Source organism: Nelumbo lutea, chromosome 3, assembly GCF_056320005.1.
Source record: "Nelumbo lutea isolate HS-2025 chromosome 3, American lotus-T2T, whole genome shotgun sequence".
NCBI lineage: Eukaryota > Viridiplantae > Streptophyta > Magnoliopsida > Proteales > Nelumbonaceae > Nelumbo > Nelumbo lutea.
The window spans coordinates 22,675,334-22,697,341 of NC_142686.1; the positions used below are offsets into that span (position 1 = coordinate 22,675,334).

A 22,008-nucleotide genomic window follows, 5' to 3' on the forward strand; every position below is an offset into this window, starting at 1 on the left:
TATCAAATGGGGAGTGTTGGGTTGGGCCTCTGCCATCTGCCCAAACCCGTGGAGATGGATAGAAAGGAAACACTGATTGGGTGACAGTTGGACAGTTGGAGAGAGATGATTGAAAAGGAAATAGATATAGATTATGGAGACATTTTGTTGTAAATGCATGTGCGTTGTGCTTGTCAAGCATATTCACCTCCGACTATCCTACAATTTTTTGAGATAAATGACAAAGACCCCTTGTATTTTTTTGGGTCTGTGACAAAGATCCCCTGTACTTTATTTTGCCACAAAAACATCTTGTATTATGATTGTGAGACAAAGACTTCTCTTGACGGAATGCCTTGCATTATTAAAATACTCTACTAAATTTTTCTATTTTTTTACCATTTTTTTCTTAGAACCTATTGTTTGTACTTTTTTTTTTTTCTCTTTTTTTCCCTCTCTCACCATCCTCCCTTGTTCTCTCTCCCAACTCTCCGAAATAAAAGGACGAAGCAAACCCATTTATCATCGAGCGCTGCCAGTACTCAAACAATTATTGCCACCGTCTTTCCGATTTGATCATCGGTGGGTTAAGCTTTTTCGCTGGAAAATGAGTCGCTCTCGAACCCTCTCTCTCCTCACTCGGCTAAATCCAGATTTTGCAGTAGAGAAGCTGCGACATACCAGAGAGAAGAAAGGGGAAGGGGAAGAGAAAAGCATCTGCAAGCAATTACCAGCAGTCATTTTCGGTCCAGGTGCCCCTGAGGCAAGTACATGACAACACTCTCTTTCTCCGGCAACGATATAAACGGCCCCGCACAAGTGCTGTAGTGCAGAAGCAAATTACAGGGGAGAGAGATACAAGAAAGAAGTAAAGACGGCAAAGAAAGCCCCAAAACCCAAAATAACGGAGTAGCCAAGTCCCTGATCAAGAACAGGTTTGCCCTCAAAGAAACTACTCTGCCTCACGCATCCACCTCCATCCCCCACATGGTAGTATTTGCCGGAGAATCCAAACGGCGGACACTGAGAAGAGGAGAAAGAAGAAGAATCCATGAGAGAGAGTGGGTGGGGGGACTGGGGAAGAGGGGAACTCTTAACTTGTCTATCAATTATCCATCTCATCTCCCTTCATCAATTATAAATATAGTTGGACGTGGACGGAGGAAAGCTGTAGGCTGTGTTAGTGTTGTGTAGGTAAGAATAACGCCTACATCAATTATCAACACACTCGACCACCGCCGAAGCTTCGCCATCGTCGTCGGTGACGGTGTTGAGATCAATAACGCCTCCGAGCAGCTTTGAAATAGTACAGTTTAACCTGCGCATCCCCTGGTCAATGTTTTCTGAAGAGTCTGATGGGTCAAAACTCTAATCCGCCTCGCCATGCACCTGTACTCCTCCTGAGTCCAGATCTCCTTTTTATTTTATTGAATAATTTCAAATATTAATTAAAATTAATTCACATGAGTAAGGGGAATATTTTATTTATCTTTCTCAGTAAAACATCTGCAATCAATTATCATGTAGCAGTACTTATCGGTTGATGCAAAGAAGACGGTTTTTGTGGAAGAAGAGAGATCGAAGGAAAGAGAAAGAAATAATGATGTCGGCATCTGTGCATTATTCATGTATCGTAATATTGAAAAAAATAAACAGTATTTTTCTTCTAAATGTCTGAATAATTATTATAAAGGTAATATAGGGATTAAAAAATATTTCAACGAAAAACTAACGAAAAGAGGTGTTTATCTCACAGTCATAATACAAGGGGTCTTAGACCCAGACCCCATAGTACTGGGGGGTCTTTTATAATTTATGGTCCACTCTCTCTGCTCATTAATCCTGTCTTTGCCGTTTGAAAGGAGGATTTTAGTTACAGTTTCGTTGTAGCCTCCCTTGACCCTCCTGCATCTCCATCAATCTGTCTTCGGCCTTCATTTCATGCGCTCTCTCTGTCTCTCTCTCTCTCTCGTCAACCTACAAAAATCCCACTAAGGAAACCCAGGCCAATCCGTGAAACCATGCCTCTTCTCCCTGGACTAGGACGTTCCACTAGATCAGACACGCCATGAGTGACGCTCAAAGCGCCTCCTCTTTCGGTGCCGATTTCGCTTCCATCCCTGCCACTCAGCAGGTAATCCTTCCTTTTCTCTTTTCCTCTCTAATCCTAATCCTTTCAATCACTACCCTCTCTCTCTCTCTCCTCCCTTGACACGTTACCCATCTTCAATTTAACTACAAAAAACCACTAAAGCTGATATGTTTATACTGTTCTGCTAAAAAAAAATGAAATTTTGATTCAAGATAGATTGATAGAAAACATGAAGATTAAAAAAAAAAAAAGGAAAGATAATAACAATAAGGGGTATCCTTTTAATTTCAGAATGGTGGGCGGAGCCCGATAAGTGATGATGGGAGCCAAACGTTGTCCCACGGAAGGACCCCTGAACCATCGAGGCACTGGAGGGATGTTTTCTGGTTAGGAATATTCACTGTGCATTTGGTGGGCTTGGGATTCCTTCTTGCGATTCTGGGACTCAATAGGTTTAAGAAAGCAGATAGGCTTAATATTGACAAGTACACAAACAGGATACCTGAGAATCAGGCCGGATTGACCGAGACTTACTGGCCCTTGTACGCTGTCGCCGGCGGAGTCGGTACAATTCTCGGATGGATTTGGCTGTCCTTACTTGGGTCTCGGGCGAATCAGATGATGAAGGTGTCGGTTCACATCTTGACTACTTATCTAGCTGTGATAAGCGTCTTGTGTTTCTGGGGCGATCAGGTCTTCTGGGGTATTGCCTTTGCTATTGGCGCGAGTCTGCAGTTTTTGTATGTGGTATCGGTTATAGACAGGTATGACTCCAGAGCTTTAACCTTCCTTATCCACATTATATAAAACAACATATTCTATTTAGGGGAATCTACGCACTTCTATTTCCTGCTTACTGTTGTACGGTTCAGACAAACAAAAGTTGTTTGAACTGTTGAACTCAATAGGCTTACAGAACCCATGAAACCTAAGGTGATAAGTTTTATACAGTTACCACAAAGATTAGTTTTGACTTATCATGGTATATACTATATGCAAGTCTTTCTAGGAAATTCCGGCAATGGGTTTAGTGCCTAGTTTTGAAAATTAATATCAGCATCACAAAAGGTTACTTCAAGAGAATGGATATAGCATAATCCAAGTCATTTCTTGTGAATGGAAATAATATCACCTGCAAGATACATCAATTATTTCACATTTGTGGAAATTTCTGTAAAATGAAAAAGAAGCAAAAAGTTGCAAGAATATGCCTCAATTAAGATTATTCTTTACACAGATCTGCTAGGCCAGTCACTTAGAAAACTCAAACGACCCAGGAATCTTCCACATGGAACCATGGTTTGTTTGGGCCCCACATGTTTAACTATCTACCTTCTATCCATGGAACAAATTACAACTTAAAATCCCTTGCTACTTGTTAGAGAATAAATACCTATTGAGGTACCTCACCTAAGCTTTTAGTTTGAATGATTCTTTGAGATGGTATCAGAGCTTGTTTGGGCCCCACATGTTTACCTTTCTACCTTCTATCCATGGAACAAATTACAACTTAAAATCCCTTGCTACTTGTTAGAGAATAAATATCTATTGAGGTACCTCACCTAACAGCTTAAGCTTTTAGGTTGAATGATTCTTTGAGATGGTATCAAAGCCTGTTAGATTCTCATTGTCCCCATTATAATTAATTAAATTCCAGCACAAGGTATGGGTAGGCCTTGCTTGTTCACACTCCAAGCCCGATAGGCTTTCACATGCAGAGGCATGTTAAAGATAAATACCTATTCAGGTACCTCTATTAACAGATTAAGTTTTTAGGGGGCATTTAAGAGAAGTACCTGAATATGTATTTATTCTATAACACGTCGCCTCATGCGTAAGCCCATCAGGCTTGAAGTGTGGACAAGCACAGGCCTACACATACCTTATGCTGAAACTTAATTAATTAAAATGGGGGCAACAAAAATTGAACACTAGACCACTTGGTCAAATAGGTTCTGATACCATCTTGAAGAACCATTCAACCTAAGCTTTTAGGTGGGGTACCTCAATAGGTATTTATTCTCTAACACTACTGTCTCGAGAAAAATCTCTTTTTCCCATGGCAGTACTAATTAAAAGTTTAGACTTTGGATGGCTAAATACGTTTACCAGGAATTCCAGTACAAAATGGGATATAGGGACAACCGGACAATGTAGACCGGGGGATTCAACAGATGGCCAATTCAAAGTTAAGCTTATTTGACAGCCAGATTGAATCAGTCCAATTTGATAAACGGAGGATTTTTGTTTTCTTTGGAAAACAAACATTTTTTATGCTTAGAGGCATCCTCTCAAGCTGCTTTCTTTTTTTTCTTTTTTTTTTGGGGGGGGGCGGGGGGGCTAGAATATCTCTTACATTGAGTTTAGAATATCTATGGTTCAATTTGTAAAAATTATTTACCAAAAGTCTCAATTTAGGTAAGCATTACCATACCTATAGTAGTACTGGAGCTACTGAATGTTTCTCCATAGCTAACTTAAGGACTCAACTTCCAACAAGCAATTGCAACACTATGGGAGAAGACAAGTGTTCTAAAAGCTCCAGTCTGTTAAATATACAAATAAGTGTTGCACAAACTACATGCATCCTGTTTCACCATTCTATCCTGTTCAGTAGCATATCCATTGTTAAAGTGTTTGCACAAACTAATTAGAAAAAAATATGAAAAAATGACAAGTTGATACTTTAAGAATCAAACTCCATTTTCAACTTATGATTCGGGTATATTTCCTTACCTAAGGAAAACCCTAGTGAAAGAGGTAGAAGATTCAACAAGCCTTATCCCAAATCAACCATATTTTATGGCTGAAATTTCATGGTATTTCTTAATCAAAAGGTGATGTTAGTGTATGCAAGTCTGCAAGAAAATGTTTTTTATAGTGATACAACTACTTCTCCCATATAACGGTTGATGAATAAATCTCCTGTACGTAACATTTTATAGATTCATAAGTATCCTATCCTATTGGTGCTCTCCATAATTTTATGTATGATAGGAATGAAAAGGGAATATAAATGGAGATATGCATTTATGCAGTATTTTAATCACACAATTGGATGATGCATATTCTGGGTCCCTCATGTTGGAAATCTCATTATTCCTTCATGTATTTGGAAGAGTATTTATTTTTTTAATAATTCTTAATAGTGGCACAGTAATTTGAATTTTGAAAGAATCTTGCCTACCATTTAATTTTATTTTATATAGACTTTGAATAAGTAATTACGTATGAACATTTTTTTCTGACTTTCCATAGACTTCCCTTCTCCCTGCTGGTGTTGCAAAAAGCTGTAAAAATGGCATGGAGCCTTCCAGAAGTTATGAGAGTAGCTTATGCGTTTATGGTTATCATGCTATTATGGATGGTAATCTGGTCCTTTGGAGCAGCTGGGGTTGTTGCTTCAAGCATGGGTGATGGTGGACGCCGGTGGCTCCTTGTGGTGAGCTGGCAAGTTTTGTTCTACGTTCCATCTAATCATTATTGGAACGATACTAGTAATGAGGTACCTTTTAGAGCATGGGCCAACTACTAATGCCAAAAAATGCTATTTGTACATCCAGGTTCTTTCTGTGAGTTTATTCTGGACAGGTGCTGTCCTCTGTAATACAGTTCATGTGATTGTATCTGGAATATTCTTTCTTGTTCTCATCCATGGTGGCCGAGAAGCAGCATCAATGCCTCCCAAGCCCTTGGCAAAGTCTTTGAAGCATGCTATGACAACTTCATTCGGAAGTATCTGCTATGGATCACTGTTTACAGCTGCTATTCGAACATTGCGATGGGAGGTAGGTTTGAGAGAACCATAGAGCATTTTAAGTTATTTTTCTGCTTGACTGATGTTTAAAATTGTACTTTGCTAACAATGTTCTTTTGCTTATTCTAGCTCTAATTTATTTCTGAATTTTATCATAAAATGTTTTAGATCAGGGGATTGCGATCAAAGATTGGCAATAATGAGTGTTTGCTTTGCTGTGTGGACTTTTTGTTTCATCTTGTGGAGACACTGGTTCGCTTTTTCAATAAATATGCATATGTCCAGGTAGCTATCTTATTTCATCTTTTAGTTTTCCTTTCAAGATGCTGACAAGATTATTTATTTACTTTTAGTAATAGGTAGCAACAACGTTTGCATTAGTAATAAAAAAGAGTATAAGTTGTAGGTAAATGCACAACTTCATTGCCCTCAAGATTGTTAATGGAATCACTGGTTCTAATTTGGTTTACAACTTATAATTGATATCCTGGCATACAAAAACTACTTGAAACTGATTGTTCTCTTTTTCAGATAAGTCGGCAACTAGGGTTTTTTTGGTTAGTGTATCATTTGTCATGATACTTGGAAATATCATAATAACATTTCCTTTCTTGTTTAACATAATCATCAACTAACATATTTTCTTTTCATTATGCATTGTAATCTGAAGTTCCATTCACATCCTTGTCTTAGAATTCCATTCATGACTAGGTGTCAAGGTAATCCATAATCAGTTTGACCTTAGATCCATTTTCACCTAGCATAACTAATCTGTTGCTTTTTATGTTATTGCAAGGAACTGATAAGATATTGACTGATTCTTCAGGCTAAGAAGCATGGAACAATAGATTCTTCATATGGATTTCTCTTTCTAAAGCTTAATTCTTTCTATAAAGTCATTGTGATTTATTTCTATAACATTGAAAATTACCAATTCCTACTCTCTTGTGATCAATAACATGTTCTGAAACCTTACTGTTGTTACTTCTCCAGATAGCAGTTTATGGAAAAAGCTTCAATCGTTCAGCAAGGGATGCCTGGGAGTTATTCCAGTCGACTGGTGTTGAGGCACTTATTGCCTATGATTGTTCAGGAGCTGTTCTATTGATGGGCACCATCCTGGGCGGGCTTATTACTGGAACCTGTTCAGGAACTTGGGCATGGTTTAAATCAAGTGACAGGGTGATTATGGTTGGCTCCACAGCTATGTTAATGGGGATGATCTTGGTAACTTCATTAAACTTTTTCATCTTCTATCTTGAGTGGTGTTTTACCTTTGGTTCTTGTTTTTATGACCTGCTTTGCTTCTTTGTTGGTTTTGTTTTACTTTTTATCTTTATAGTGACGATTTGATGATGTTGCTTGGAACTTCTAAACAATCAGTTTCTCCGGGACTTCAGAACTATTTGATCCTTCATTTGTTTACATGGCTAAAGAAATTAAATGTAGCCTCTCTTTCATCCAATGAGTTCTGAGAATCTAAGTAACTTTGAAATGTAATTGAATGTCCAAGAATATCCTCAGGGATCTAGTGTGATTTGATAATTGTCCTGTTAAGGTGCGAAACTTTATGTAACATTCAAGGTGTGCTATTTTTTTAAGGATGGGAAGTGTCTACCTAATCTATATCCATTTGGCCTTCTAAAAAAAATCTATATCCATTTATACTGGTTAAAATTTAAAATTTCAAACAGTTAATATGCAAATCTAGCCTTTCACTTCAATGGCACTGAACAAGCTTCCCAGTAGTTAAGGTTAACTTCACGGCTGTTGAGCTGTGTTAGGCATAATGATTACTGCCCCCTCATCACAATGTAGTTCCTGGTAGTAAATCTTTCCAGTTTCTTAAAATAATTAATTGGGGTGATAGGATGAGCATTTGTTGACTATTTGCAATAGATAACTAATTCCATGCTAGTTTAGTTGGAATGTTAAATCACATTAATTTCTGATATGACTAACATGGATCAGTTAAGAGAGAACCGAAATATTGTGCCATTTGTTTTCATTATAGTACGTAACCAAGTATAATCTAGGAAAAGCATTTTGTGGTCCTCTGAATTGGCTCTTGGTTTGTTTGTAAGATCTTAATTGATGGAACAAATTCAATCCATTTACTTTTCAGGTGGGACTTTCAATGGTGGTGGTGGAAAGTGCTGCTACGTCCATATATATCTGCTATGCAGAAGATCCTTTATTAATTAACAGATGGGATGCTGAGTTCTTCAATCAGATGTCAGAGGCACTTCACCAGCGTTTGCAGCATAGAAGTGCAAGAGCACGGGAAGTATTGACCCATAATCGTACTGATTTCCAAACTCATGATTCACCCCCTGTTTAAAGTTAACTAATTTGTATTGCAGAATGCAGTGTAATTAATTTATCAAAAACTGCTGAGTAATTAATATAAATATATCAGAGTTTACTGATCCATGCTCAATCTGCTCCTTTCTATTTATTCATATAAATATACCAATTTGCTCCTTTCTATTTCAAATCAAAACAGAAGTTCAGAGTTTACTGATCCATGCTCAAGTTCACCATCAGCAGTTTGATACTGCTCACAGCCAGTGGTTTGATTCATTGGTCCAATATGTGCTTATTGTTAGAGAACTGCATTAGCCATAAGCAACAAGCAATGCACGCCAATATCTTCCAATATCAATTCTAAATGCTTGAATCACTCCATGGAAATACCACAATTTTGTATTGCAGAAAGCATGGTATGGTTAATACCATCCTAATTCATATATATGTATTATTTTTGTGAGTGCCATGTAAATGTATTAATTAGTCGCTGTTTAAAACAATATACAATCTCAAGCTGTGTTTACAAAAGTTCTGCTAAATCTTCCAAAATTCATGACTGCAATTTTAATATCCGCAATCACAGCAACTGGTCTGGTTCATTGGTCTCCCATGTTGCTATTGCTAAAGTATGGCGTCCACCACAGGCAACAAGTTTTGCACACCAACGTCCTTCAGCACCAGTGCCACTGAGATACCTTGATGACGGGAGGTTTATTGGCACTTCCATTGGGTGACCAGTTGTTACTTTCCTCCCATATCCAAGACGTCCATGATCTCCTCGACCAAACTGCCAAGAAACAAAATCAGTCAACCTTATATCACTACGGAGAACAAACAAGTCAAGGTATAATTCACTGACGAAGATTAAACATACATACGAGAGAGAGAGAGAGAGAGGAGCACAGAGTATTCAAAATCTAAAAGCAGTTATAAAGTGACAATAATAGAAATTAGCACCTCAACATATAATTTATTGCACCAAGTATCAACTGAGCAGTTTCAGTTTTCTATGGAAGTTGGAAATCACTAAGATAGAGCTTTAGAAACTAGAAAGCGTGATGTGTCTGTAGTACTGCAAGCATTAGTGGAAAACCCAATCAAATTTGCATTATAAAGACCCAACGAGGCCTAGGGGTGCAACTTGTGTGAGTTGTGTCAGGTTTAAGGTCAACCCAGGCCCAAGACCTAGACCTTAAGCCAACCCTGCCCATGAAGTCAAACCCTAAATTGCAAACCCAAGCCGAGCCCAATTTAAACCCAATAAAACTTGGGCTGTGAACACTTGGATAGGCTTGGTCGGGCCTGGGCAGGCTTGTCAGGTCTTAAAGTTTTCTTAGTTATACTAGTTTTTTTCTTTCATTTGGAATTTACAGTCCATTCAGAAATAGAAAAGAGAAACACACAAGTAGCATATAGAAATGTGTATATACATGTTTGTGCATGATAATGGGCCCGGGACAGTCGTTTACATATTCCAAATATACTAGAGCATAAATACATATACAGACGCAATTAACATGGGATAGATGTTAAGGTAGGGGTGCAAGTCAGGCCGGGTTAGGTTGGGTTGAGGTCAACCCGACCTCTTTTAAACTCAAAGGCATTATATATATAAAAGGACATAGTTATCATTCTTTTAAAAAAATGCCTTTAAACTTAAAATTGTTTACATACTGCACATATACATACATGCAACATTGCAACATGTATACATACATATATTCATAAGTAACTGCATATATAAATAAATGTTTATATAATACTTTTACATACATAAGCTATGTCAGGTTCAGGTTGGCCAAGGCCTTACCCTAATCCAACCCGAAGTTAAGTTATGCTCATACTTTTCATCCCTGACCCTAACTCGAACTTCAACCCAACCTAAAATTTTCAGGTTGGGTATGGGCTAACCCAGCCCAAGTTGCAACCCTAGTTATAGGTCAGTGGCCTTGGGTTTGGTTGGGCTGGGCATAGTCGGCTACATGGTTCAAAGTATCAATGCACCCCAATACACATGAATGTGCGTATTGGGTGTTTCCATCACTAGGTCCTTTTTTAGTTTTCAGATTGTTCTATGGAACTCTTGTCCTATTTTTCTTACAAATAGGAATGCCTGTTTGAAGTTTCTACTCCTCTAGGTTATCTTTTAAGGCCATCTCTAGTTGTCTACTATCACAAAATGGCTCTCTAGAAGTTTTATAATACTTACTGAAAACATACGCCCATCACGTGTTAATGCAACTGAATGTGTGCCTCCACATGACACCTGAATATGTAGTCAGAATTCAGAAATAAGTCAACTCAAAGAGTGAAGGGTGTAACCAAGAAATGGATTTATACACGTTTTATCATTTCTAATTTATATAAGCAGATGATGCCTGATCATGCCATTGTTTGATTATGACTATGGCACAAAGGGATGCCAATATAATAATGATGAATTACAACTAATGAGATGGAAAACATGGTAGAATTAGTTTATGAATATTACCTGAACTATATCCTCCCCAACTAGGAGGTGGACCTTCTGGGGCACCATTTTACTGCTCTTGTCATCTCCAAATCCAAGCCTCCCATGCTCCCCCCTTCCCCAACCATACACCTGTAGTGAAACACCAAGATACAGCTTATGATTTGTTTCTATTTTCCACATGTGAAGGTTCAGAAATCGATCTCCTTGAAACTACTGGGTTCTTTAACCACCCCAAGCCCCCAACACACAGATCTCATTTGCTACCTGCATTTCCAAAATTATCAGCCTACTAGTTTGAGAAAGTAGTCAAGTCTTCATGTTTAATTACCCTTGCTACCAACCTCAGTTCAAAACTCATCCTAACCACTTGCTAGTAACTAGTAAGTAGTAAACACCATGTTTAATTACCCTTGTCACTTGTGCAGCATTTGCAACCAAAGCTCTTTGTGGGTATGGTTTTAGAAATTCATTCCAGTTAATTTTGTCATAATTGAAGATGTGAGACTCTACAACTTGGTGTTGAATAGAAAGAAAAGTACTGTTATCTAACTAAGACCAAACAACAAATATTATTATTCCATTTTCACCAGGACTACTAATATTACCTCTTTAGTCAATGGTAATGCCATTTAATAATATGAAAACTAACAAGAAAAGCTACCAAGGACTGAAAAGAAATACCTCTCCCTCATCTGTCAATGCAGTAGAATGCCATCCTCCCGCAGCAATATCTACCTGGGATGCATATTCATTGAAATCCTTAACTCTTTGCAAATAAAGAGAGAACCAAACTAAAGAGAAAAAAAATGAACATCTAAGATTAAAATTAAGGGAGGGGGGGGGGGGGGAGAGAGAGAGAGAGAGAGAGAGAGAATTCAATTCATAATTGATCATCAATAGAAAATCAGGACATGGTAAATTTATAATATGGCAGTGATAGGAGCTTCCTCTCTCTCAATTGTTGATAAGATTTCATAATATCTTCATTGTTCTTTAATGGGAATGAAATTACTAAACACTTCCATAGTTCCTTTCAAAAAATTAACACCATATGCAGAATTGACCATCCTAGAAGACAAAATTAGAGGGGCTTCCCCATATTTGGACATCACCATCTTTTTCCATAAAGCTGCCTCATCCCTGGGAAATCTCCAGAGACACTTACCAAGAAAAGCTTTGTTCATGAAACCCAACTTTCTAAAACCACGCCCACAAAGAGCTTTGGGATCTTGCTTCCCAAGCACATTTCTTTTTACCCCTCTCCCATTCCATAAAAAAATAAAAAAATAAAAAAGGAAAAGAAAGAAGGCACTGCACCTTGACTCCTCCATATAGTATATGTGATAATACCTCCAGCAACCCAGAACCCATCACTAGAGACTAAGACCCCATCAAGCACCCAAGGATAAAACCAAAAAGGGCAAAATACCTATTGCAACAAAGACAATTGAGAAGATTGATTTTATATGAGGCATTGCCACTTCCTTCTATATTGATACAATCCCTATATTTCCTATCAAAATATAAAAAGGCACATGGTAACAATTGTGGCAAGTTTTTTTTTTTTTACTAGGCAAGGTATTTCCTGAAGGAACCAAAGGTACAAACATTACATGATTCCTGACACTTTGCATGTAAAAGATATGATACCTTCACTACTAGTCAGAACTAAGAAACTTCTCATCAAGGGAGGTTTGGTGGTAATCATAGCATTCTGCATCACTCTTATTACTTTTACTGCAAGGTATGAGGCATGATCCAATATTCGGACCATTATATAAAGCCTCATCAATTGGTGTACATGAATCTTTTTGAGGTATTAGAATGCATCCATAGAATACAATTTACCATTTCAAAAGGGAAAATAATATAATGTTTACGTAAACAATCCAAAGTGTAAAGATACTAAATGATGAACCATCAGTATACATACCAAAAAAAATATTAAGTATGAACATTTTATATAACACTTGTTGTATTTCTATGGTCATGTCTCCAACACAACATATATTAGCTTCAACAGTCAAAACTAATAACTACTGGTATAAATAGACAAAATATGAAATAAATAAAAGAAGAAAAGGAAAAAAGAGAATGAAAGAAGAAACAAGGGACCAGATACAAACCAGAGTGAGACCCGACAATCCTTGAACAGGAATAGGTTGCGATCTTGGTTGTGTATCCCCAGTTCCAAGTTGTCCATATTCATTGTTTCCCCATGCCCACAATGTTCCTTCTTCTACGAGTGCTAAATTATGAAATGCACCAACTGCAATAAGCCTCACCTTTTCAAGACCTTGTACTCTTACTGGAGTGGATATCTGTTTTCTATGGCCCAAAAAATAAACACAACATTTATAAGTAGATATCAAGCATACAACAAAATGAGTCGGGAATCAGAACAGATCTATGATCAGTATCATGGTGAAACAAGGACAAAAGCTTAAAAAGCCAGCAAGCAGGAAGTATACATATCTCCAGGAGGCCATGGTTGACCCCATGTCCATACATGCCCCTCCCGTGTAAGCACTACAGAATGAGTACCTCCAGCAGCAACCTGTAAAATAAGCAGTTACAGATTGTTAATCATCATTCCCAAGAAAAGTAAGGCATACCAATGCAGAAAGAAAAATCCTGCATCAAGTTTTATTTGGAGTTTAAAGTTTTCTTGTTTTTTTAAGAACAGTATAACAAAAATAGTAAGATGCACAAAGCTCCATAACTCTGTGCTCAAGTCTACCCAAGGCCATTTTTATTTAAATTTCCAAGTTTCTTTTTTTTTCAAAAGTAGTAATGAAAGATGCAATAATAAAGGATGGACTGCAGTTTGATATACTGATAAGCAGGCAAGAGAGTTAGATAAGTTCTCTGAATTTTTTTAATGTAGGGTATTATATTAATATTCAAAAGATCAGCATGAATGACTTGTCAAGGAACCGACTATACTGCAACCCTTTAAACTCCTTGTGAGCTGCACAGAAAAAAGTGAAGCTTTCCTTTTAAGTCATCAACAAAATGAGTGGGAAACAAATCCCCAAGCCAGGATGGCTTCACCATGACCTTTTACAGAAAATGCTAGAATGTTGTCAAACATGACCTCATGAAGTGGTGAAGGTGTTCCAAGAGTTTCACAACAATGCAGTATTTGAAATAAGCTTAAATTCCGCCAATCAAAAGAGAAGTTTAAATGCCAAATTCTTGACTCTCATTCCCAAGAAGGGGGACGGTGGAGACTAAAGAAAATTCTCCTTTCAGTTTAAGTGGTCATATGTATAAAATTCTCTCCAAAGTGATATCAGAAAGAATGAAGAAATCCATGCAGTTTATCATATCAAAATCTCAAGGAGCATTCATGGAAGGGAGGCTGATACCTTAATGGGGTGTTGGTTTCCAATAAAATAATTGACTCTAGATTAAGCAGTTGGAGATATTTGCAAGGCTGATATGAAGGAGGCACATTGATCATATGAATTCATGTAGCCAACCCCATATAGTTGGGACAAGGCTTATAAGGACAAACTTTGGATCACCACCCCTACCTTTTCAGTGAGTATAAATGGGGCAAATCATTGAAACTCTCCAAGATCCAGGGGAATTAGGGGGGGAGTATCCATTATCCCAATTCCTCTTCATATATATCATAGAGGCTCTAAGCAGGACGATGATGATGATGACAGCTCAAGAGAGATTTATTGAAGGTTTATAAGTAGGAGAGGAATTGGAACTGATCCCATTGCTATCTGTGGATAACACATTATTCTTCTTCAAAGCTGATCTAGATGATATGTTCCATCTCTGTAGCATTCTAAGATGGTTCAAAGTAGTTTCATGTTGGCGTGTCAACATGAACAAGACAGAAATAATGGCAGTAGGAGAAATGGAAGAGTTGGGAACCTTAGCTGATATGTTGGTGTGGAACATGTGCAAGATTGCTCTCATTGTAAGTATCCTATCATCCCTCCCCACATATTTCTTGTCTATATTCATGTTACCAACTTACCATCTAGTGTCGCGAGTAAGCTAGAAAAGTGAACGAGGGACTTCTTATGGAATAGATGGAAGGATGAACACAATAATTGGGTAAATTAAACTAAGGCATGTGAACCAAAGAAAAAATCAAGGAAGATTGGGAATATGGAGACTAAAGCTAATAAATACTGCCCTACTTGGAAAATGGTTTGGAGATTTAATGAGCAGTTTGGAAAGCTGTGGAGGCAGTTCATTTCAGAGAAATATGGCACAAGAAACTTCCATTGGGATCTAGGGAAAGCCACTGCTTTGGATGTGTGTTGTGGAAAGGAATAGAAAAAGTCTTATCTGGAGTTCATGAAAGGCATTAAATATAAGATTGGTGATCTTCAACGGTCAAATTCTGGATGGACCCTTGGTTTGACGATCATCCACCGATGGAGCTTTTCCCATCACTTCCTATATTTCCCAGAATAGATAGGTTCGTTCAGTAGATTACCATGAACGGCAGATTGGGGTAATAGTATGGAATCCAAATTTAAGGGGAAATTTAAATGAATGGGAGATCATGTCTACAGTTGAGCTGTTGCAGAAATTTCAGAATGTGAGGTCCGGCCCAAATGAACGAGAAAGAAGATCTGGATCTTTTTCAGTAAGGTCATTTTGCAATCAATTTGGCATTCCTGTAGTCAGTTTTTTAGCTTAGACAGCAGCAGCTTTGGAGTTCGGACAAGTGAATCAATCATCTGGTTCATTAGAAAAAACGATAAGATTGTTAAACCTCCTTAGTCATCGGGTCTCCGTGCCCCCAAAAACTTTCCAAGACTTGGTAGAGTGATGACGTAATGCCTATGGTCACCTTCTCACTTGTATTTTATAACTCACAAACTATTAAAACATTTTCCTTACAGATTCCCAACATACACAGCAGGAAGGTTCCTATGTGCTATGGTTTGGCTCAAAATAATATTAAATTGAAGACTGAAGAGTAGTATCACCTGGCGAACTGAAAGCTTTGGCGCACATCTCTGAGGTATCACTATATCTCTCCTAAGAGCCCGACTATTTTCATCTTTTCGCTCAGGTTCCTCGCCACACTGCCCATACTCATTACCACCTGCACAATAATTACTTGTTCAAATTCAACAGAAAATATATCATCCCTTCCCCCAGAAAATAGTAAAGATTCCCAATAAAACTAAAGAGTACGTGAAGGAAGGCGACATAAAAATACCCCAGGCATAAGCTCGGCCTTGATCGTCAACTGCCAAACAGTGCCATCCACCAATAGCTGCCTGAAATTAAGAAATCGGCACTGATTTTATTCAATTTCTTGGGATTTTATTTGGCATTGAAATAAACATAATGGTATCTAGTTTTTAAAACCATGATCAAGCATTCTTCTTATCTGACCTGAACAATCTTCACACTGGCAAGAGCTTTCACCTGGCTAGGAATATTCTCGGTTTTACTTTCAGGTGGGTGGCCTAAGGTTCCCCTTTGGTTCCATCCCCATGTAAATAGCTGAAACCCAAGAAAACAAGAAACCATTTCTAAACTATGTGGACTTCATAGAGTAAGAAGGAACAGTGTTAAGAATAAAAAAATGGCCTAAAAAGAAGGAGAAAAAGAATCGGACCTTCCCATCTTCACAAATTGCCAGTGAGTTCCTGCTCCCAGCAACCACAGAACAAACCTTTTCATTCTTCAGCGCGTTAATAGTGCATACCCAATCTTTCTCTTCGTCGTTGCCAATGCCCAACTGCCCATCTTCTCCTGAGCCCCTGAGACAACAGTATAAGGTAAGCAACAACACAATACAAAATCAAAATCCACACTGAAACTGCAACTAAGTACAGAGAGAGAGAGAGAGAGAGAGAGAGGGAGTCACAGACCATGCCAATATAATGGGGTTTGTGGAAGCCATTGCAGAGAGAGAGAGAGAGAGAGCGTGGCTGAACTGAATGTCAGGGTAAAGGCATAGGAAGCGCCAAAAGTATTACATACAAATTACAATGCGTGCCCGTGTGAGAATTTTACTCCAAGTGGAGGGAATGAGATTCGATTCGTTGCAGCAATACTACTGCAAATGTGCATATCAGTTGGTGAAAAGTATGTTTTCATTTACCTAGATGATGATCAGGTTTCAGGATCCACCAAAAAATGTGAGTCCCACCTAGGAGAGTGAACTAGAATTAGATCAACTTGATCATGATTCATCCGTTATTCTGGAAGCCACCCAATTAAAATATTTTCCTCACCGTCCAAACTCCCAAGCTATGCAACCAACCAATCATCATGTTTCAAGTGGATTACGTATATTTGGGGCTTCAAGGAGGATGGTGGATGCAATCTTCCATCTATAACCATTGGAATCATCTGCCCCGTTTGGTAGAGTCGTAGAGATACATGCCTATCAATTCAAAATATCTGACATGAGATTGACGCCTCTTTGTTAAAGGCAAGTGGTTTACGTGATTGGTGATTATTTTGGTAGTAATTGCAATTATATACAAAAGTGTTATTTCTCAACGGTAGCAAATTTTAACTCTAAAGGGAAATTTATTTTCTCAAGTCGTCAAAGGATATATCAAATGAGGGGTGACTCATTTGGTATGTTAGTTGGTTCACCGTTCACTCTAATAGAAAATTTTTAAAGTTATTAGTTATTAATCAGTCATTAAGTGGCATTTGAAAAAAATAAATATCCTTAAAGTGTTATTTAATTTTCTTTATCAATTATTTAAATATTGACAAAAAAAATTAGCAATACCAAATCTTAGCCTTTTCCATTCAAGAAAGTCGGGGTCACATTTGAGTGGACATTTTGGTGATTAAAGGTGTAAAGTGGGCCATGCCAGGCTGACATGACACGGCGGCCCACGGGCGGCCTGTGCAAAGTGCGGGTTGTGCCGCCCGCCCTGGTGAAAAATTTGGGGGTTGGCCCGACACGGCCCATAGCCCAAGCAAATGATGTGTCATGTTGTGCCAAAGGCCGGGTTGGCCCGTGGGCCAAGCCTTGGCCCAAGTCGGGCCATGGACAGGGCCAAAGCTATTTTTGCCTATTTATTTAAAATTTAAAAAAAAAACCTTAAATTTTTAATTTTATATGAATTTTGATGTATATAATTGCTTATATATACAATAATTAAATAAATTAGCATAATAAAATTGAAAACAATTATTTATTTTATTAATATATTATATACTATATTATTATATAATTATAATTTATATAATATATTATATATTATACATAAATATATAACATATAAATATTATATATATAGTATATATGGGCCATGCCGTCACACAAGCTGTAGGCGACACGACCCGCTTGGTTGTGTCGTGTCGTGCCGGCATGTGGACTCCAAACCCTAGGCCCAACACAACACGGACCATCATACCGGGCCTAGTACAGCCCACGGACTGTTATGCCGAGTTGGGCTGTGCCGGGCCACGGGCAACACGACCCAATTTACACATCTATTAGTGACTCCAACTTTCTTGAATAGAAGAGACAAGAATTTGAAATTGTATAATATTTTTATTCGAAATATTTTTTAATCCTCCTACTACCCTTTTAATTACTATTCCGACTGGAGAAAAATAGCGATAATTCCTTCTACCTCACATTCTTTCACATTTGTGTAGGGTCACAGAGAACGTCGCCGTCACACAGAGAACGTCGCCGCAGTTCCTAACATTCCGAACTTGAAGCAGATTTGGGTTCAATACGCCGGTATATCTGGGTACTTGCACCAGGTGCTGGGAGAAATCTTGTGTATGGTGGTGGCCTTTGACTTGAACTTTGCTGAACTCCCAACTTGTCGCGACGGCTTTGCTGTGCAACATGAGAATCGGGCCTACAGTCGCTAATGCCCAAAAGTGAATTCTCCAAGCCCGTCGTTGCGGAGTTGAAACATTCTGAATCAAATCGGTCAGACATGGATTCTTCTGATTACGATCACGCCCTCAAATGATCTGTCGCCTTCAAAGCTCCCCAAGCAACGTCTTGCTCAGAATTCAGATGAAAAGAACTGTGAACTGGTTCTAACCACTCCAAATCCATACCACCATACTATTGCTGGCATTCCTGCTGTCCAAACCAGTCTTTATAGAATAATAAAAACAATTAAGCAACAAAATCAGCACAGAAATTAAGACTTTCCATATAATATTTAGCCATGTAAACATAAAAACATCAGGGGGGAAAAGTTCTTTTTAAAAGTGATTTTTTTTTTTTTGTAAAATGGAAGAATATTAGCGAACAGGCAAACGCAAGAGAGAGATAGGGAAGGAAGAAAAGCAAGTTAATATCCATTAATGGAGTAGACAGCATTCAACCATGATAGTAACTGAAGCAGACGGGAAGATACTATACAGGCGGAAGAATTCGAGGATATCACATGGATTGCGAAAGACGAAAAATAAACAACAAAAGCGTGAAAGCCATGTCTACTCAAGCAAACATCACATGACTTGGTGAAAAAGGACCAAGATAAAGCGCTCTCTCTCTCTGTTTCATTTCTCGATTGTCGCTTTCTTTCTTTAAAAATCTTTTAAGTTTTAAGCCAAACACCCCCCCCCCTCTCTGATAGGAACCACAAACAGTGCAATTTTACTACTATGGGTAACCTCAAACACGGAAAACTCAGAAACACGAAAAAACATAAGTTTCAGAGAAAACGAAAAAGGAGGAAAACAGTAAGCTCTGGTGAAACCCTAACTTCGGAAGAGACACTAGCGTATCGTGCTGGCAGCCAAAGTAAATCGGCCGTGAACTTTACAGTTTTCACTCACTACTCGTAACTGCTGTTCGTAGGATAATTACTGAAACTTAGAAACTGCTTGTCGGCTGAGCATCCGGACAATGAGTTGTGGCTGCTATGGCCAAGTGGAACGGAAAACAGAGAAAATCGGGAAGAAGAAAGGGGAGGAGAGAAAGGGGAAGGGAAAGAAGAGAGATTGGGGGAGATAGAGAAATGTAAACGAAACTGAGGCAGAAAGGATTACCGCCGCTGCTATTCGTGTATCATGACGTTAGGGAAAATCTTTGGGGTTTTGTCTCACGGTCACAGTACAGGATGGTCTTTGTCACAGGGGTCTTTGTAATTTATCTTAATTTTTTTTTACAATGTTTAAATGATTGATGAAAAAAATTCGATAACACTGAAAGGACATTTGTATCTTTTTCAAATGTTATTTTCACCGCTAATTAACCGATTAACATTGGGGGAATTTTTCCTAATATATATGTGAATTCAATTTTCAAAACCATTAACTTTCACAAGTGGTTTTAAGTGGTGTGTATCACTAAATATCAAAAAAAACGAGGCTTCAAAGGTATTAGTTATTAGGTAATTTAATCGTTTGATAATTGTTGTTTTTTATGGAACCTAACCCATTAATACAGAAATATGAGTGTGTCTTTCTTCTCCATAAAACCCACTATCTTACTTGCCCCATTTACGAGAAAAATGAATGAGTCTTGAGGAGGACGTCATCCATGTAGATTGTAGACTTAAAGTAGAAGCGTCAAAAAAAGGGCAATTTTTTGAACTATCCCTACTATTTGTGAAATTGATTAATTGTACCTTTATTATTAATTCTACCCCTACCGATAGCATCCATTAATGCTTTGTGTGCATATATGACCTCAGGTGACCTATAAAATTTTTCAAAACACAATATTATCCTCTTCCCCTTCACCTCAACACCAGCATCGTTTAGAAAACCTACTCCAGCTGCACCTGATGAGCATTGATCCTCACTTCTTTGGCCATACTTAATCCTCAAGAAAACAAAAAGTAGCACCTGCTGCAAATAAGTCCTGGGTAGTCCTTTGAACAGGAAACGAGTCCCTCTTCTCTCTCTCTCTCTCTCTCTCTCTCTCTCTCTTAGTCTTCTTTCTCTATAATAAATTGGGAAAAATGAAAATCAGTGGAGAACCGATGATCTATCAAATGGAGCACCGGCTTTTGCTCCTAGATAAACACAAAGAACATGATGGTGTTTCTTTGTGTTTTGTCTCTCATTCGCCAACAATGCTAGTCATTGTTGCTTCCGTGAAAACTAAGACATACTATATTCAAGAGATCATAGAAAAATCATGGTTGTAGGAAATGATCTCTTCCATGAAAACTATATTCAAATATCTATTTCCGTTTCACGGTTAAAATGATATGGGCAAATGATTTGTTCCAAATTGTTCCTAATGAAGGGTGATTTGGCCCGACCTAGTGAGGAAGGGACATGTGGATGTGACCTATCAACAGGACGACAACTTAGCAAGGAGAGCCTCGTTAGCAGATTGGGAGCTCGGGTGATCATTCAACTCGAAATCGAGAGCCACTTCGTCACCCATGTATCGAGGTGACACGTGCTCGATTCTAGATGCTTCTTAACAGACTCTGAACCCCCTAGGATCACACCGCGAAATTGAAGGCCTTATCCTCATTCCGCCCGGACCGGAAGGTAGTGATAGACTTTGTTGACTAGTACATTCCTCCCTTCCAGGGCAGACGGATCCTAACCACGCAGGCTGATGATCCATGAGTTGTTTCGTGAGTTCCACGATAGCTTAGCTATATAAGGACTTCAAACCCCAAGATTAAGGTACGCATGATTATTTGCTCACTAGTACACTTATCATTCAACTTTCAGCTCGCAATACTAACTTAAGCATTAGAGTGACCTCACCGAGTTAGCCACCCAGGTTCTCTAAGCTTCATTGTCTTGCAGACCGAACCAGCTCGCCACGCGACCAATTTCCAGATCATCCTTTACCTAGGAGCATCTAGATCGCGCTCCATCATTTGGCGCCATCTATGGGAAATGATTGAAAGGTCATTCCAACATCTATCTTACTCTCAATGGACTCCTCCAGCAATACCGGCAAAGGTATCAACATGAATGTCACCGGGGGGCAAGATCAGCAATCAACTCTCCCTCTAGGTTCCACAATGTGTATCGGTCAGTTTACCATTCCCCTCACAGCTTCTGGGGTCCCATCACTATCTATACCACAGATTACCCCGCAAGTGAGCGTCCCGCTCTCCTAGGTGGGCACCGCCTTCTCAGAGATATCCGTGATCCCCCTGGGATCGGGCACTCTCAATTCGATGACCTGGTTCAATGTGTCCGGATGATGCAAATCCAGATTGTGCTCCATCATTTAGAGCCCGAAACCAGGTATCCCACACTACCGTCGTCCTCACCAACAGACCCCTAAGACAGATTTTGCTCAAGCCCAAGGTGTTTGGAAGATTAACAAAGTGGTCCATCGAACTCAACGAATACGACATCCGGTTTGAGCCCCGCCCAATGATCAAAGCCCAAGTCTTGGTAGATTTTATCGCAAAATGCACGTTCAACATGCCGACCTCGAAAATGACTGAGCTCGCCAGTACGTTAGAGACATTGACC

At 38.7% G+C, this 22,008-nt stretch overlaps 2 protein-coding genes and 1 long non-coding RNA gene across 5 annotated transcripts; 1 reads left to right on the plus strand and 2 right to left on the minus strand.

The window, feature by feature from the left end:
- Positions 1–680: 680 nt before the first annotated feature.
- LOC148863574 (uncharacterized) lies at positions 681–2,712 on the minus strand. Its single transcript, XR_016108893.1, has 2 exons — positions 2,574–2,712; positions 681–1,379 (listed from the first exon to the last, which is right to left on the minus strand). It is a non-coding gene; the product is annotated as an uncharacterized LOC148863574 (long non-coding RNA).
- LOC148863575 (uncharacterized) lies at positions 1,238–8,259 on the plus strand. Of its 2 annotated transcripts, none has more exons than XM_088974237.1 (7): positions 1,238–1,370; positions 2,363–2,835; positions 5,330–5,513; positions 5,635–5,859; positions 5,997–6,113; positions 6,822–7,055; positions 7,954–8,259. In XM_088974237.1, exons 1-7 carry the CDS (start codon positions 1,335–1,337, stop codon positions 8,167–8,169), a joined length of 1,485 nt encoding a protein of 494 aa, XP_088830363.1. In that variant the 5' UTR covers positions 1,238–1,334; the 3' UTR covers positions 8,170–8,259. The 2 variants fall into 2 exon arrangements, with proteins under 2 accessions (XP_088830363.1, XP_088830362.1); XM_088974236.1 differs by lacking the exon at positions 1,238–1,370 and adding an exon at positions 1,770–2,113.
- A 271-nt stretch (positions 8,260–8,530) lies between these two features.
- Positions 8,531–19,550, minus strand: LOC148863576 (ultraviolet-B receptor UVR8-like). 2 transcript variants are annotated; one of them, XM_088974239.1, is made up of 13 exons: positions 18,210–19,550; positions 16,709–16,993; positions 16,476–16,540; positions 16,220–16,364; positions 15,994–16,104; positions 15,815–15,875; positions 15,579–15,697; positions 13,083–13,168; positions 12,738–12,939; positions 11,293–11,346; positions 10,630–10,740; positions 10,348–10,404; positions 8,531–8,925 (listed from the first exon to the last, which is right to left on the minus strand). In XM_088974239.1, exons 3-13 carry the CDS (start codon positions 16,505–16,507, stop codon positions 8,716–8,718), a joined length of 1,188 nt encoding a protein of 395 aa, XP_088830365.1. In that variant the 5' UTR covers positions 16,508–16,540; positions 16,709–16,993; positions 18,210–19,550; the 3' UTR covers positions 8,531–8,715. The 2 variants fall into 2 exon arrangements, with proteins under 2 accessions (XP_088830365.1, XP_088830366.1); XM_088974240.1 differs by lacking the exon at positions 18,210–19,550 and having other exon boundaries at positions 16,709–16,756; positions 16,842–16,883.
- Positions 19,551–22,008: the final 2,458 nt, after the last annotated feature.

Bases quoted from the DNA above. Each gene is read 5' to 3' on its own strand.
- LOC148863575 (XM_088974236.1), top strand. From the start codon at position 2,048: ATGAGTGACGCTCAAAGCGCCTCCTCTTTCGGTGCCGATTTCGCTTCC. The intron at 5,514-5,634 runs GTGAGCTGGCAA...TTGTACATCCAG, and splicing joins GACGCCGGTGGCTCCTTGTG to GTTCTTTCTGTGAGTTTATT. The intron at 7,056-7,953 runs GTAACTTCATTA...TTTACTTTTCAG, and splicing joins TGTTAATGGGGATGATCTTG to GTGGGACTTTCAATGGTGGT.
- LOC148863576 (XM_088974239.1), bottom strand. From the start codon at position 16,507: ATGGCTTCCACAAACCCCATTATATTGGCATG. The intron at 11,347-12,737 runs GTTTGTATCTGG...TATGCATCCCAG, and splicing joins GATTGTCGGGTCTCACTCTG to GTAGATATTGCTGCGGGAGG. The intron at 10,741-11,292 runs GTATTTCTTTTC...GTTTCACTACAG, and splicing joins CATTGACAGATGAGGGAGAG to GTGTATGGTTGGGGAAGGGG.